Source organism: Phaethon aethereus (assembly GCF_964289735.1).
Source record: "Phaethon aethereus genome assembly, chromosome: 2".
Classification (NCBI taxonomy): Eukaryota; Metazoa; Chordata; class Aves; order Phaethontiformes; family Phaethontidae; genus Phaethon; species Phaethon aethereus.
Genome location: NC_138582.1, coordinates 166,546,928 through 166,562,470, shown reverse-complemented (window position 1 = coordinate 166,562,470; position 15,543 = coordinate 166,546,928). Strand labels below are relative to the sequence as shown.

At 38.8% G+C, this 15,543-nt stretch overlaps 1 protein-coding gene across 1 annotated transcript in view; it reads left to right on the top strand.

Moving 5' to 3' along the window:
• CTDSPL (CTD small phosphatase like) overlaps positions 1-14,584 on the top strand; it is an 83,634-nt gene extending 69,050 nt beyond the window's left edge. Inside the window, exons 5-8 of the mRNA XM_081996371.1 lie at positions 2,087-2,143; positions 9,500-9,592; positions 11,131-11,364; positions 13,263-14,584. Coding sequence (XP_081852497.1) covers positions 2,087-2,143; positions 9,500-9,592; positions 11,131-11,364; positions 13,263-13,388 — 510 coding nt within the window. The 3' untranslated portion in view covers positions 13,389-14,584. The remainder of the gene's footprint in view (positions 1-2,086; positions 2,144-9,499; positions 9,593-11,130; positions 11,365-13,262) is intronic.
• Positions 14,585-15,543: the final 959 nt, after the last annotated feature.

The following is a 15,543-nucleotide window of genomic DNA, read 5'->3' as shown; positions in this document are numbered from 1 at the left end:
TTGCTCCTGTTAAGAAAGTTTAGTAATAGTTGTAGTTTTTTCAGTTGTATTTTCTTTTCAGTGGGCTTCAAAACCTCTGCAACTTGCAGTGACCTATTCTTTTTCTGCTGCTACAGAGTATTTATCTTGCTTAAGGGAGTCATGCATATATAAATTCTTCAAGTGCATGCAAGTCTCTTCAAAATATGCATGGAGCTGGCACTTGCTTGAAAACTTTGGTGGCTGAGTCTTATTGACAGTTCATTTGGGTTTCTTTTAAGATGAAGCTTCAGAACATTTTTGTCTACCTGCGCTCTGGCTATGAGAGGTGCTGCAGTACATTTTCTCTGTCTGAGGGGCTTCATGCAGGTGACAGATTGGAGCTTCCCCTCCGTCTTTTTTCTGAGGCAGAAAGGGGGGTATATCCTTTGAAATTGTTTGATGTCAGCTAAAGAAAAAAATCTAGATTGTATCTGCGGGTATTTGAGGAATTCTTTAGATCTTACTAGCACAGTGGTCAGCAACAGGATGGAGTTTTCCAGCATGTGGTGTTCTGGAGGTTTGGTTGCCAATACAGGTTGGTCAGGATGAGTAGATTCAGCGTAGCTTCTCATTTGCCTTCTGACACAGCACTTGCAGATGTCAGATCAAAACATCTTCCTTATTACTTTGCCACTGAGAGAAGGTGTTGCCCTCTGTATAAATTCTTAGGGTCATTTCACTTTCCTTGCAGGAAGGTCATTTAACAGTGGAATTAGGATCTGGTTTTTCCAGATCCAAGGATCAAAGTGATGCTGTCAGGTTAATACTGCAGGATTCTTTTTTCCTACCATTTTCACAGAGCACCCGTAGGCTCACCAGTTTGTGATCAGCTTCTCAGGTCTTTTTACCTTGGCTGCTTTCTCTGCTTTCTTGGCACCCTCTCGCCCCCCACAGAGGGATTTGAAGACTGTTTCTAGTCTTGCAGATTCTTCAGGGGCACCTCCTTGGAGGTACTTGAGATCAGTCTGTTGTCTGATCCAGAAAACCAGGTGGAAAAGTCTGTTCAAGACTGATGGAGCTGAGTGAAGATGTTTTCCAGCCTTAGTAGTGCCGAACCAGTTACCAGCCAGACTACTCCTAGCCTTTGTTTTAGGCTGTTATCCATGAAGCATATTGTCTGTTAATCAGTCCTATTAAAACTATATTTGGCAGCTCCATGTCTCAGCCATTTCCAAGCTGCAGGTCATTGGGTGAGTTACAAACTTCAGCCGGGCATGTTTACATGATTTTTTTTTTCTTTTTTTTAATCACGGATGTAATGCAGGAGCCGTACCAAAGGGTTCTGCCAAGTTTGATGGCTGTCTGAACTAGTAAACACTGTTAGCAGTGTGTTCCCCAACTACCACTACTGCCTAGCCAAGATTAGACTGTGTACTCTTAAACTGTCTACAAGGACACTTTTCTGCTTTCCAGTGTAATTTTACTTGACCAACAGTTTTTCACAGTAAGTTTTAAGAAATAACTTGTATTCAGCAGGCTAGAAAAATGGATTCAAGGACTTGGACAGAGTGTGCCTGCTCTTCCCTTTTGGATTAAAATGCAGTTTTACATGATTAATTTGATTAGTACAGCATGTTCTTGAGGTATCATATCTTGAGAATCATTTAACTATACAACTTAAGTCTTGTTGCAGCTCCTGATTCAAATATAACCTTTAGGTATTGCTTTTACCACTGTCTTTAATTAATTACGAATTGATGACCCAGAGCAGAATATGTGAAGCACATAGCTGAATTTCTTTGTCATCATCTACACAGACTTGATGAAAGAGTTATCCAGGTAGATTTTTATCCTGGTAGTGGGGGTTATTCAAGCCATAAAACGTATTACACTGTATGAAGCTTAAAAAGGTGAGGGAAAAGGGAAATGCAGTATCTGATGAATAGGGCTGCGTAAGACTTTGTGCGTGTAAAGGGCACACGCGCAGAGTGGATTTGCGTAATCAATAATGTCTATTAACTGGTTCCTGAGAAGTAAGTACTCTTTTTTTTTTTTTTAACGCCTCTGAAATTTTCCCTCTGATCTTATTTTTAATATTGATTTGTTTCCTCGTTGTTCTTTCTAGCCAATTAGCAATGCTGATTTCATCGTTCCGGTTGAAATTGATGGAACCATACATCAGGTAAGCGCTGTTGTTCCTTGAGTGTTGTTTTGGTAGCGGAACTGTCCTTGCTGTCCCAGAGCGTTACCATTCTCCATTTGCTGCTTTACATTCAATACCTTGTCCTTTCATGTATGTCCTTTCCTTGTCCTGTACCTCGTGTACTCTGGAACGTATCGTCCAGACAGGCATCCCTGTTTGATCAGGGATGTAGTTTCTAACTACTAAGTCTCGATTTTAACTTTTTCAGTTCTCCAGAATCTCTCTCTCAGGACTTCAATACTTGACTCTGTCAATTTTAAAACAATTTCAAACAGGAACTGATCTAAGGGTGGATTTTCAAACATTTCTAGGCCCAGAAAAAACTACTTGAATACTGCATTTCTCATTCCTTGCACAGACGTACAGGCTGTAAGTTGCCTTTAATGTCTGTTGGTAGTTCATATGGACAAAGCTTTATAAAAGTATCAAGGAAGAACAGACATTTCTTCAGTTTTTGTGGTAATCTGTGTTTAAGTTCTGTCCCCTTTTCTTCCTCTAAGTAATTTAAGTTCCTCTGATAGGACTTTTTATACACTTCAGCATCTTTAAAAGGTCCAGAAAAAATTGCAAAGAGACTAATTTTTATATCTTATTCTTAAAGAACTTCACTTAAGACTCTGTGACATGGTAAATGCAAAACACCCATAATTTGAAAAGCTGTCCCCTTCATGTATCTTAGCTTGGTGTCTTTCATCAGTAGTCATTTCTGAAAACTCTGAATGAAATAAATTACAGTTCTGTAAATTCTCCTCTTCAGACAGACATTAAAGTTCTTGCTGGAGACAAGTTATACTGGTTCATGTGCAGCTGAGCCTTTCTGATATATGAATCTTGCAAACTGAAACATCTTCTGTTGGTTGTTGTAGGTTAAAGATAATGTAGTTACTGAGTTGAAAATCCTCCCTGGAAGTGATTTCAATGGAGATTTTAAATACTTCTAATTTTTAAAATGTTGTCTTCTCTGTATAGATTATTTTTCCCTGGGCAAATATGTTCATATTTTTATCTTGGAACAATTGATAGACCATCAAGTTAGTTTGCAGTTTTGTTTGATTTCCTGTTAATGAAAAACATCAATGTAATTGTCACTCTTAAAATAATTGCTAAATAACAGCTGGTGGACTGAAACATGTTTTAAAGTGATAGTCGCTTTGACAGTTTTTACACTGTGCCTGCTTTATGTAGAAAAATTCACTATCTAGGGTACTTAAACCTGTAATGTTCACCAGAGCTGAATGCTTAAAATACCTAAGTGATGCTTTGGGAGGTTTGTATTGTGATATTGTCAGTCCTTGTTTGATGTGGGCTTTAATTGAGATTGGTGCTATAATAAAGACATTTTCGGTCCTAAAAATGCTCTTGAAAGGGAATAAAATAGGTTGCCTAGCAGTTTTGAATAGTTTAGGATTGTGATCACTTAGCTTGTCATGATTATATATTTACATTTTGAAACAAAACCCAAAAAAAGTCTCTTTGGGCTTTACAGTCAAGCACTTCAAAAGCCTGTTGCTTTTCCATCCCCAGCTGCAAACTTGCAGATTTTTCACCAAACATAATGCACGTAAGCATTCAGGATGACTGGGGGGAGCGACGACAAAAACAAACACACGAAACAACTGGTCAAAGGGAGTGGATTTGTGCATACCCTAAACATGAACAGGAGGAAGGATGCTCTTAATAGAGAAGGTCAAGTGAAGTTAGTCCTCAACGCTGGAGACTTCCTGCGTAATTTTGAAGGAACTTGGTTAATCTCTTTGTATTTCAAGTTCTTAATCTCTAAAATAGGTAAAAATCTCAATTGCATCTGTGTGGTAGAAAATAAGTTAATTGTAAGGAATTTGTGGTCCTTGAACTAAGGGTAGTTTATACAGTATGCAGAACAGTAAAAGTCTTGGATTCGTGCGTTTGTAATACCTCTGCAGGCAAAGTAATATACTATTATCCAGCAGTCGTCTTTTTTTTTCTTTGAAGTGTGGTAATCTGAAGGGCGAAAGCGGGTGTTCTGGCTTAGTCTGATGTGCATTAACACAAGCTGTAGAGCTTTGACAACCATTTTCCACTTCAAACCTGTAATTTTTTTCATTCACTTAGACCATAAACTGAACTGATATCAACAATTTTTGTTACCCGTCAGAAATTCTCATCTGTATAATGCTTGTCCATTTTCTTAAGCAGTTTATCTGTTTATCAGTTTATAATCTGAGTATTCAGATTAATCCACCTGTTTAAAATATCATGGGATATATGAAATGTTGAGCTATATTGCATGCAGTGCACATCCCTACCTGCTTTACCAGTAAGCCTGGTATCTTAGCGAGCAAGAGATTGTCTGACAGAGTATCGTTGTACTTGAACTCTGCCGTAGACAGAACCCCATGGAAAACAAATGGAGAAGAGCACTCAGAAATGCCTATTCAGAAAGAAACTTGAACTTATACAAGATTCTTCATATCTCATACACCAAAACGACAAGTTGTGGCAAATTCAGTTGCCGTATGGTTGAAAGAGTTTTGAGACTGACTTACCTAAACAGCCTTTGTTCATGCTAAATGTTGTAATTTGTTGTTTGCAACGGAGGTATTCAAAAAAGGCTGTCTATAGTTTGGGGAGTTTATTTTCCCTTATGTCATTTATAATCCAAAGGTTAGAGAGGCTCTTGTTCTTCTATAGGGAGGACAATTCAAATGATCATCTTAACGGGTGCTTGAGTAAACCAGCTTCCCTAGATGAAAAAACAGTTTTTCTGAACACTTGTCCCTCTTCCATCTTTCTTTTTCTAGCTTAATTTACCTTGTCTTTAGAAAGTATTTTTCATTTTGTTTTATCAGGTTGGACAGGGCTCTGATCTAGTGGAAGATGTCCATTGCAGGTGGGTTGGACTAGATGACCATTAAAGGTCCCTTCCAACCCAAACTATTTTATGATTCTGTGATAACTCATGTGGAGGCACCCCTCTTTCCTTCTGTTATAGGTCTTTAGATGCCTACAGAGACTGTGCCTGTCCACAGGGCAGCTGAAGTTACAGGAGATGAATCCCTGCTTTGTGTGGGAAATGATGGCACAGATACAAAAGGGCAGTTCTAATGCAAGCTGACACTCTTCTGGCCAGTTCTCTTGTTTTTCTCTGGTTCTCTGAATAAAAGGAAATGAGAGCTGGTCCCTTACTCTACCAATTTTTAAGTGAAAAAACTGTGGGAAGTCCAGTGAGATGTGTTGCAACTGAGGGTGCTCTTTAGAGGAAGTTCATTGAGGGTGAAGATAGTGGCTGGTGAAAAGACTTCCAACGTGTTTGTCCTCTCTTCTGGAGTGTGCTTTCCATTTAACAAGTGCAGAGCGATCACAATCCCCAGATTAGAAACTGTGCATTAAATATAGCTTTAATCCACAATGGGTAAAGATTTTTAGGGTACTGTGCTGCTTTGTCTTTCATCCAAATTCATTTGCCATGCCTGTGTGCCTTGCTGTCAGTGTGAGAGTGAAGAGGGCAGCCAAGAAGAGTTTGGTTCAGCAATACTTGGAATTTCATTCTTGAATGTAATTTATTGAGTAAAACCAGTTTTTAAGTGTTTTTTGTATTCCATTAACAAGTGCTTATTTTTGGTTGTTGAAAGCTAAAGCAATGTTTGATGTGTATACTTTGACTGTAACGTACAAAATTTTTTCTATTGGTGGGGGAAAACGCTGTTCAAATAACAAACTTTCTCTCTATAAAGGACGAAATTCCTTAATTCTCCTGCAGAAGGCTGTGGCCTGGTTCAAGTAATCCAGGATAGGCTGTATCCCTTCTAGCTGGCCTATTCTTGGTTACTTGCACTGGGAGGCAACCACGACTGTGTGAACCAGAAAAGACGAGGCTCAAGGACGCATGTTACTTTCTGCTCTCTGCTAAGAAGAAGCATCCAGCCCACAAAACAGGAGATTACAGGAGCTTGGGTTGTCATGGGCAGATTTCTTTTGTCATTACTTGGAGATTCCATTATTGTAAAGCCGGTTTTGAAAGGGAGTTCCTTGTGTCCTATTTAATTGCTTAAAATTGAGCTGGGTTTCTCTTTTGGTTTACAAATACCAAGTCTTTTCAGGTTAAGACTGCTTTGAGTTATAGAAAATGTGTGTGGAAATACCAAATGCTTGAAAACAATTAAAGATAATTACTTGTGTTCTGCCATTAGCAGCTGTAAGTACAGAATCCTGTGAAAACATGCCTAGTGCCTGATTTGTGCCTTAACATTTTAAGAGTAAGGTTCATTTTAAATTAAAAAAAGAGAGACTGTATTCCTCTAAATTTTTACTGTGATAAGGAAGAAATTAGTGAGCATACAATACAGAAAAACTGGAGGATTGTTTTTTTTAATGCCCTGAAGACAGTATATAAGTCTCAGAAAAATGCCAGGAGCCAGTTAGTCTAGAGACTTAAACTGAAGACATCAGGCAACAGAGGAAAAAGCCAAGCCACAAATAACCATGCGGCATTGAGATTCAAGTCCAGCCGCTAACAAAGTAAAGGGGAAAAAATTCCAAATGAGGAGGAAGAGGAGAAAAGAGCTGCTCTGTCAGCTGAAGAAAGCTTTTTATGTGAAGTAAACCAAAGAGATTTTGTAGCCCAGGATACCAGTACACTTGCAGTCGCTTCCAGGATCTAAGTAAGACTTCTCAAAAAAAACTTCAAGGGGAATAACCATACAGAGTATTAAGATACGTTATTCTGCAGAAAATCCCAGTGTTGTTACAAAAAAAAGGGGGGTGAAGGAGTTGGGTCTTTTTAGAGAGGGAGAGAGTTAAGGGAAAAATTCGGTGAGACCTCATCCTGAGAGATTACATTTATTATTAATAAGGTGTTTAACATGAGGCGCCGATCTGTTGGCCAGAGCCCAGTAGGAAACATTTAAGGCAGAACAGCAAGAAAAGCTCAAGCAGAGGAGGATGAGGATGCTCCGTGGTGGATCAGGAGGTCTAAACTGCAGAAGGGAGACAATACAACTTAAAAACGCTGTGTACTTACAGCTAATGCTGACTAGCTGCAGTGTTAGGAGACCTACAAATTGCCAAAAGAGCGCATACTGCGAATACTTGCTTTTGTAAGCCCTCTCCTGTGCACAGGCTGTAGGTAAGGAGCTCTCGGTCTGTAGCTGCTGGGTTGATGTGCCGTATGCTCTCTTCATGGAGGAGGTGGGTTACGTGGCGAGCAGCAAAGTTCATATCTTTGGCTTAGGAGTTCGTAATTGCGTTCCAAGTGGAAATACTTCACCGACACAGGAATAGATAGAGGTGGAGAGTGAAGAGGAGACTTCTTTTCCTGTGGCTGAAATCACGAGGTTGTAAAAGGGAAACTAATACTAGATTCCAGTACTAATTATCCAAGAATGACTTTAAGACTTTGGGTTGTCCCTTTTGTGCCCTCAAAAATAAGTGTAGGAATAGAATTTAAGGCTAAAGAATGAAGAACTTCTTACAAACTGCAGAGTGAAGGAGTAACTCGCATCCTGTTGTCTTTCCTCTTCTAATTGGCAAGTTGGGTAGTCTCTGGGTACCCAAACGCAGAGGGACTGCAGCTGTCATTCCACCTGTGTCTTCAAAAATTTGAAGATATAATTTGGAAAGGAAATACTACAGAACAACTTTGTGTAGTAAGATTTAAGTGAAAAATTAATTGCATTGTTATGGGAGAGGAAATCACTTGGCTTATGCCTAGTGAAAGACAGGAAACTTTGCTGTAGTTATCTGGAAAGAGAGCAGTGTTGAAGTACGTCTGTTAAACTGTCCTTAATTCATAAAATGACACATTTTTTAAATTGATTGGTTAAGTGCTGCTGCCGTTGTTTAAAGAAAAGAAAAACAAATCTGGGTTATAAATTGTTACCTGTATCAAAGTTTGAATGTATTGCTTGATTTTGAGGGGCCAGAAATAGTTTAACTAAACTTCATAGAAATAACTTAAAGCAGATCATGTCTTCATGCTATAAGCTAAAGTGGAAAAGTAATTAACATTTCTGCTTTGGTCATGAAGGTACAGCTCCATCATACATGTTTTTAATAAAACTTTGCTTTCACATCTAGGTTTTCAATTTCAAGTCCCTATTACACAACTCTCTTTATTCTTTTGCTAAAGGCTTTAATTGTTACACTTCAGTTCAAGCTGGCATTTCCATATTGTTCTCCTTCAGGCTTTTTCTCTGGGTGCCTTATGTGTTTTACCTCTCTATTAGTATGAATCTAGTAAAATACATACAATTAATCTAGTTCTACGTACGAAAGAAAGAAATTCCTGAAATTGCATCAGTCTTGCAGTTCTCCCTGAATTCAGCTATATGCCAGACTTCTCCACTTAAAATTTCCAGTATTAAGATTATTTGCCAAACGAAGGAGATAAAGTGCTGCCAGTGTTTTCTCTCAAACTTTTAATCTAAGTGCAAACAAGATAAATATTTTTCAAGCAGACTCCCCTCTTCAGCTTCCCAGTGTGTTGTGAACTCCTTGTAAGCTTTCTGAGCAGCAGTTATCTTATCTTGGTGTTTTCTGTGAACGCAAGTCATCTTCCCTGCAAGGCAAGGAGGCTCTACCAGCTATTAGTCGGGTTGTTGGCAGTAGGCAGCCGAGCTTGCCTGTATGGTTGTCAGTGCAAAAAGGCAATATAGCGTTGCTGAAAGCAAGCTGCTCAAGAGGAAAGACATCCTGAGTTTTTATCATCTTTATGGCAAGGTCACAGTAGAAGACTTTGTGGTCTTTGCCACTGAATTTTGAAAGCGCCGTTTGCTAGACGTTCTGCGTGGTGCTAAGAAGGTTTTTGGTGAAAGCTCTCTGCAGAGCCAGGTCACTGGTAACTCTCCGGAGTGAGATACGGTACTTAGCGCCTGGAATTTAAAAGAAAATGAAAGAATTAGCCACAGGAAGAAAACAGTTCCCTATTGTGCAATTCCTGTCATCATAAAGGTTTCATTAGATTTATTCTTTTTGTAAAGCTCTTCAGGGCTGAAGACACAAGCACCAAAATCGTTTCGGTTGAGAGATCTGAATCCTCACTTCTTGAGAGGCCCTACTGTCTCTCTTTGCCTTTAATGAGATTTTTCAAGAAGCATCACTCCAGATGATGCACAGTATTTGCAACTGCATAATCAGCATGGGTCTTGGCAGCTCATGCATTCAAATTTCTCATTATTGGATGTCTGCTTTTATCTTGTACACTTTTTTTTCCTTTCAGCATTTCATTTCAACTGCTTCTATGCTAACTTTTGTTTCTTTACGGGTTAGGATTACAGGAGTGTTTTGGATTGTTTTTTGGTTTGTTTTTTTTTTTTTTACCCTAAACGCTGTTTGACCAAATAGTCGTTGTCATTCCAGGTTTATGTATTGAAACGACCACATGTGGATGAGTTTCTTCAGAGGATGGGAGAGCTCTTTGAATGTGTGCTCTTCACAGCCAGTCTAGCCAAGGTTTGTCCCTCTCTTCGTCCCATTAGCCCTCCGGTGCTGGTCAGTGGACTTCTGGTTGGGTTTTCTATGGATAATTATTTCCACAGTTGGTACTATCTTAATTTTTCCCCTTCTTTTCTGCTTCTTTGTCTGACAGTGTATACTTTGTCTTCTAGTGTGTGGGTAAGTGTTTCCATGGTAACACCATCACATATGGGCTTGTCTCATAATGTAGCCTCCATGCATTGCTCATAATGCCAATATGAAAGGCTTACAAGTTACCATGGTTATAGCGAGAAATTAGAACAAATAGCGTGCGAGTAAAGCAGTATATTAAAGCTGGGCATGAAATAAAATACGCTGTATTTAACGCTGTCTACACGATCAGCCGGTGACTCAGAAATTTACTGCGTCTGAAAATTGGGAACACGGTTTTGCTTTGTCAAGGTGCAATTGCAATCTGGAGTTAGAAAAATCAGACACTGTGTAAAGCTTGAAACATCAACAGGAATATTTTGTGCCCTCTGGTCTCCGGTAGCAGTAGTACCTCGTAGGTAGTTTTGTGGTAGACGTTACAGTAGGAGACATCTTAAATTCTTCACTTCTTTCAGTGTGTTGTATTTGTGGTGTCTTGTTTGTAAAATTACATTGATTATTCCTAAATAATACTCTAGCATAGTAAGCTTTTATTCCAACCTAGTGTAGAGATGGTGGAAGGGGACAGGACCCTGTTCAATCTGCTATAGTGCCTGTTCTATCAGAGGATTCTTCCTTGTGCTCTGTTTACCATGTTCTGTTCAGTCACATTGTGAAAATCCTAAATAACGGAACAATTTCATACTGCAGTTAGATGTCTGTCAGTTTTCATAGTCAAGAGATGATTGATTTCAACATGAATTTTGTTTCTCGGTTGCAAATACAGGAAAATGGTAACTCCTGTCCTGCAAAAATAGGTTACAACTGCCATTTTCAAGTACATGGTTACTTCATGTTCTGGTTTATGTGGATACTTTTCCTTGGACTGTTTATATCAGTTGTTGCATTCTAAGCTGTGCCTCATCTTATATATCAAATGAGAATTTCCCAATATTGTACATAGGTATTTTTCATAATAACATCTTTGTCTGAATCTTTTATGGCCCAATTATGCAATTTGGTAATTTTACTGACCCAGTGGCTCCGTGGGCATCATTTGAAAAAAGCCAGATCAAGCTCAGTACCTTCATTCTAGCTTATCTTGAGACACATGGAAATAAATCAGCTGGGGAAATGGCTTTATATAGATTTTCTGATAGCATTGGTTGTTTTTATGGTAGTTAGGTGAGATCTCTGGATCCGTCAACTCCTAGAGTAACTTAAGTTGGCCCTAAGAATAAAACCTAATCAACAAATCACAGAAACCATTAGCATGCAAGTTAGCTTTCCACAGAAAGATAACCATCCTACTTTTGTGTTCTCTCTCCATTAATCACTTCAGGTTTGCACATATGTAAGTTAATTAACAAGGAACAGGGAAGAAAATGAATTGTGTCCCTTCTTTGTATAGTTCTGTGAATTAGCCTTATCTACACATTGCTAACTTCATGTTTCTAACTTCTATTTTTAAGTATGCAGACCCAGTAGCCGACTTACTGGATCGCTGGGGTGTGTTCAGGGCAAGGCTCTTTAGAGAATCCTGTGTTTTCCACCGAGGAAATTATGTGAAGGATCTGAGTCGACTGGGACGTGAACTGAGTAAAGTTATTATAGTAGATAATTCTCCTGCATCTTACATCTTCCACCCTGAAAATGCAGTAAGTATTCTTGGTATTTGAAGTATTCAAGCATGACTTTATCTTTCTGGTCCTTGCCCAGACTTTCTGATTCAGAAAATAGATTTTCAGAATGCTACCTGTATTAGTTTATGTGCTTTCTTTGGCTGCAGGTAGGTTCTAGTATTCACTGCCGAATGGTGAAGGACCAGGGCAAACTGATCTTGACAATGTGTCATAACTGTTCATCTGCTTTCAGTTTTAGCTTTTTGGCATGAAGTCCATCAGTTTGGAGAAATAACCGAGTGGTGTAGACCCTGAATAACTTAACCTCACTCTAAAAAGTGAAGCTGCCCTCCAGCATACTTTCTGTTCTTTGGAGTGGTGATTACAGAAAGGATGTTTTACTTGAAATGTTTTTGGTACTCCATCTTTTTTCATTGTGTGAATGAAAATATTTTATTAGACGAGATAACTAATGCTTTACTGGTTACTATCTGAGTTCTGTATTTGTGGCTAAGGGGAAGAAGGAAAAAAAAGTCAAGATCCTGTTGTGCTGTTATGCTTCTCCTTTTAAGTATTTGTGTGATAACTCGCTTCATAATTAGAAATGTTAGTCAACAAGGTCATCAAGCTTTAGGAACAAGGATAAAAGGCAGGCAACAGTACTTCAAGGAAGAATAATTAGGAGCAATGCACATTTTCAGCGTGGGTTTCATATCAGCCCCAGAAACTATGCAGCAATGGATGGAGCAAGTGCCAGACCATTCCATCAATCAGTACAGATGCTCACATCTGGTTTGTAGCTGCCAGGATAGCAAGCTGGAACTCATCTTAGATCTACTGGTTTTTAAACAACCAGGCTGTGCAATGTTTTCTTTTTAGGCTGCCTTTTTTGTGAACTGTTAAAATTAACATAGGAAATTTTTATTAGGAGCACTGTTTTGCATGGTCCTGCCTCTCTGGAATAGCTTTTTTGTTTTTTTACGTGAACTATTTATCTTGCAGCATCCAGCTTTTAAATTCAGATCTCAACACTGTGATGCCCTAAACAGTTGGGTGAAAACATTTTTCTGGTTGGTGCCACACATGGTTTAAAGTCGCTATTTATAATAACCGGGAGCTGTAGCTCTAATTTATGTTCATGGTTAAAATTAAAAATGTGATCCAGATCATCATTTGGTATCTTGGAATTCAGTGCCAAGAAAATAATGAGCTGTAGAAATTTGGGAGATGAAATTAAGGGTCTTGTCAGAGTGGTTTAATCATGTATAGAAAAGTGCTGCTAGCTAACTGATACTGGAGTCCCTGCAGAAACCAGAGCTTGTAACAAGATCCAAGATAGTCTTTAAAAGACCTCCATATACTTCCGTAGTGATAAGATACACAGAACTCCCCCAAATACAGCCTTCATATTTAAGGAGTGTTATTATATGCATTATTTTCTGAACCTGCTCTCAAGGTCTTATATTTTAATCGTAGAACTGTTCTTTACTCGCTGTTTAAATATTTCCTCCACAGCCTGGTGCCAGAAGGGTTGCCTATGCGTAGTGACTCACACTGGTAATACTTAGAGGGGAGGAAAAAAAGATTTGCCTGTAAATAAAGTGTCAGTACAGCTCCATAACCTGTATCTTTCTTCCAGTCTATTCTGAATATCAAGGAGGCAGAGCAGATTGAGGTGTCTGGTGTTGGGTTGTGTAGGTTACCTGGACATGTAGAAGGTCAGCTGCTTGCCAACCGTTTCATAGTTGGATTTGGGTTTGATTTTGCATGCTAGAAAATGTGGACTCAAACCTGGTGCTCTGCTTGAATGCTAGTGACAAGCAGTTTGCATTACTGTGATGTCAGTGAGCATTACAGGACATCCACACAGCCAAAACTCACGTGTTTTTCACATCATAAAGTCACCTTAATATTTATTGGTTGCTTTGTTTCAGGTGCCTGTGCAGTCCTGGTTTGATGACATGACAGACACAGAGCTGCTAGATCTTATTCCTTTCTTTGAAGGACTAAGCAAAGAGGAAGAAGTTTACAGTATGCTTCATAAACTCTGCAACAGGTAGCCCTTAACTTTGACTGACTTCTGCTACTAGATTGCAGTTGCCAGAGGGTGTCTCCATCTCTTTCAGCTCTTTCAAATGTAAGCTTTGGGGAGGTCACCCCTTCCAGAAGTGCTACTCTTGATCTTCCTGTTACATTGGACACGAAGGACAATCATGAGTGATGCTATTAAGCCTTCAGAAGCCTGACTCCTAAGGTCATGTGTTCAGACTACTTTTTTAAAGGAAAAAAAAAAAAAAAGAAGCTATTTTAAATGGGACTCTTTTAATGAATTTCATAAATGGACATCTTTTACTGGATCAGCTTTTCTTAAAACATGCCAAAAAAGAAGCTTGTATTTCAGCAGTTGAATTTCTCTCCCTTTCTTCCCCTCCCACTATGCAGACAATTTTACCCCCCTGCTTAGAGCAGTTGACCTGACTCTGAATTTTTTCTTACAGAATGAAGTGCCTTTTTGAATGTTATTTTAAGATAAAAATTCATTTTTGTATAAGACGTATTTCCAGACATCTTTTAGTCTTGTATTGTCTAAATGCTTTAAAAGGAAAAAGGAAAAATTTTATAGAGCACTGTAATATATAACAAAGGAAAAAGTTGAAACAAAAGATGCTGGGTTCTTGTCTCCACAATGACATTAAGTCGTATTACATTTTCTCATGCTCAGAAGGTTTAAGCGTTTGTGGGAGGGGTGATTTGGGTTAATTACATGGTTGTTTCACTGATACGATTTTAGGCACAGTTTTGAACATATCTGCAGTTGTTTGAGTATTAGGGAATGATGGAATTGAGAAAATAAGGTGGCTAATAGATCTAAAGCACCTTTTTATTCTAGACAGATGAAGTTCTGTTGTCTCTGCTTACGCACAACTGCCATGCCTCTCGTTTTTTGGAAAACCATTATCTTGGGAGAATGGGGAGGAGATCTATTTATTAGTTTAAGATTCTTTTCTTTAAAAAAAAAAACCCCATCTGGGTAAGCTGGATCTGTATTGAGCTGTTCGGAGTACTTTTTTTCTTTTAATTGCTGCTACTGTATACTCACCAAATGGAGTTGACCATCGGCTGTTATACTGTTTTTGCCACTGTGCCTGTGCTATGAAACATTTTCTGTAAGCTGCAAACTTGGGCAATAAATAAAATGCAGGCTTCATAACCCAACCCTATGTTTTAATCCTATGGTATCTGATATACCAGGGAACTCAGTTAAAGGTGACCTGCAAAGGAATTTTTTTTTTCAATTGGGATGAAGCCCTTTCCTTTCTGTGGTACATAAAAATGCAAGAAGTATTTTTCCCGCATCTCTGATTTGTGTTTCTTCTTCCTAAAGGTGTAAGGTACAGACTGGGAGCTTTATCAAGTCTTGCTAGAAGGACAGAAGTTATTAGCCTAGACTAAAAGTGGTCCTCTAGCTTTGGAGTTGAGTAAGTCTCATCTCTGAGAACCTGCTTAGCATCTTCTGTAGTGTCATAGGTATCCTTTCAAAAGAATAACTTTTAAATACTTTAAGCCTTTGAAGAACAAGGCACACTTTTTTTTTCCTTTCCAGTGTCACCTTTTAATTATTTTTCCGCACCAGAAATCTACAAACATAAAAGTTACAGCTATGTTTGGCTGTCATCAGAGAAAACTAAATGGAGTAGCTGGTGCTTCTCATTAGCCTAGTGCTCAGTTCTGAATAGCCGATCCCCTTTGCCTTTTCTAGTTTTCTTGAAAAGACTTGATGACTTAGAAAAAAATCTTTGTAATGGACTTGGATAGTCCTCCTTGTCTAACGCATTGGTGAAGCAGCTTAACAAATCCATTCACAGAAGGGCAGGCCAGCCTACACAGGCAGCGAGGAGGTTGTCGTAGGTGCAGTATCAAACTGAAAGATGACTTGCCCCCTTGCAGTGCGGCTGTGCAGCAACCGCTCTGGTAGCGAGGGACGTTAAGAGGCAGTCCCGTGTCGCTCGTGAGTCTGTATGGCATCACTGTTTTGTTTTCTTACCAGTTGGCATTACCTTAGTACTGTATAATTCTGTGCCACAACAAAAGACAAAACTGTTGAATTTACAAAAAAAAAAAAAAAAAAAAAAAAGAAAAAACCACACAAAACCTACGTTGTTTAAAAAATGGAGGGGGGGAAAAAAAAAGGACGTATGGATTCTGGTTAGTCCA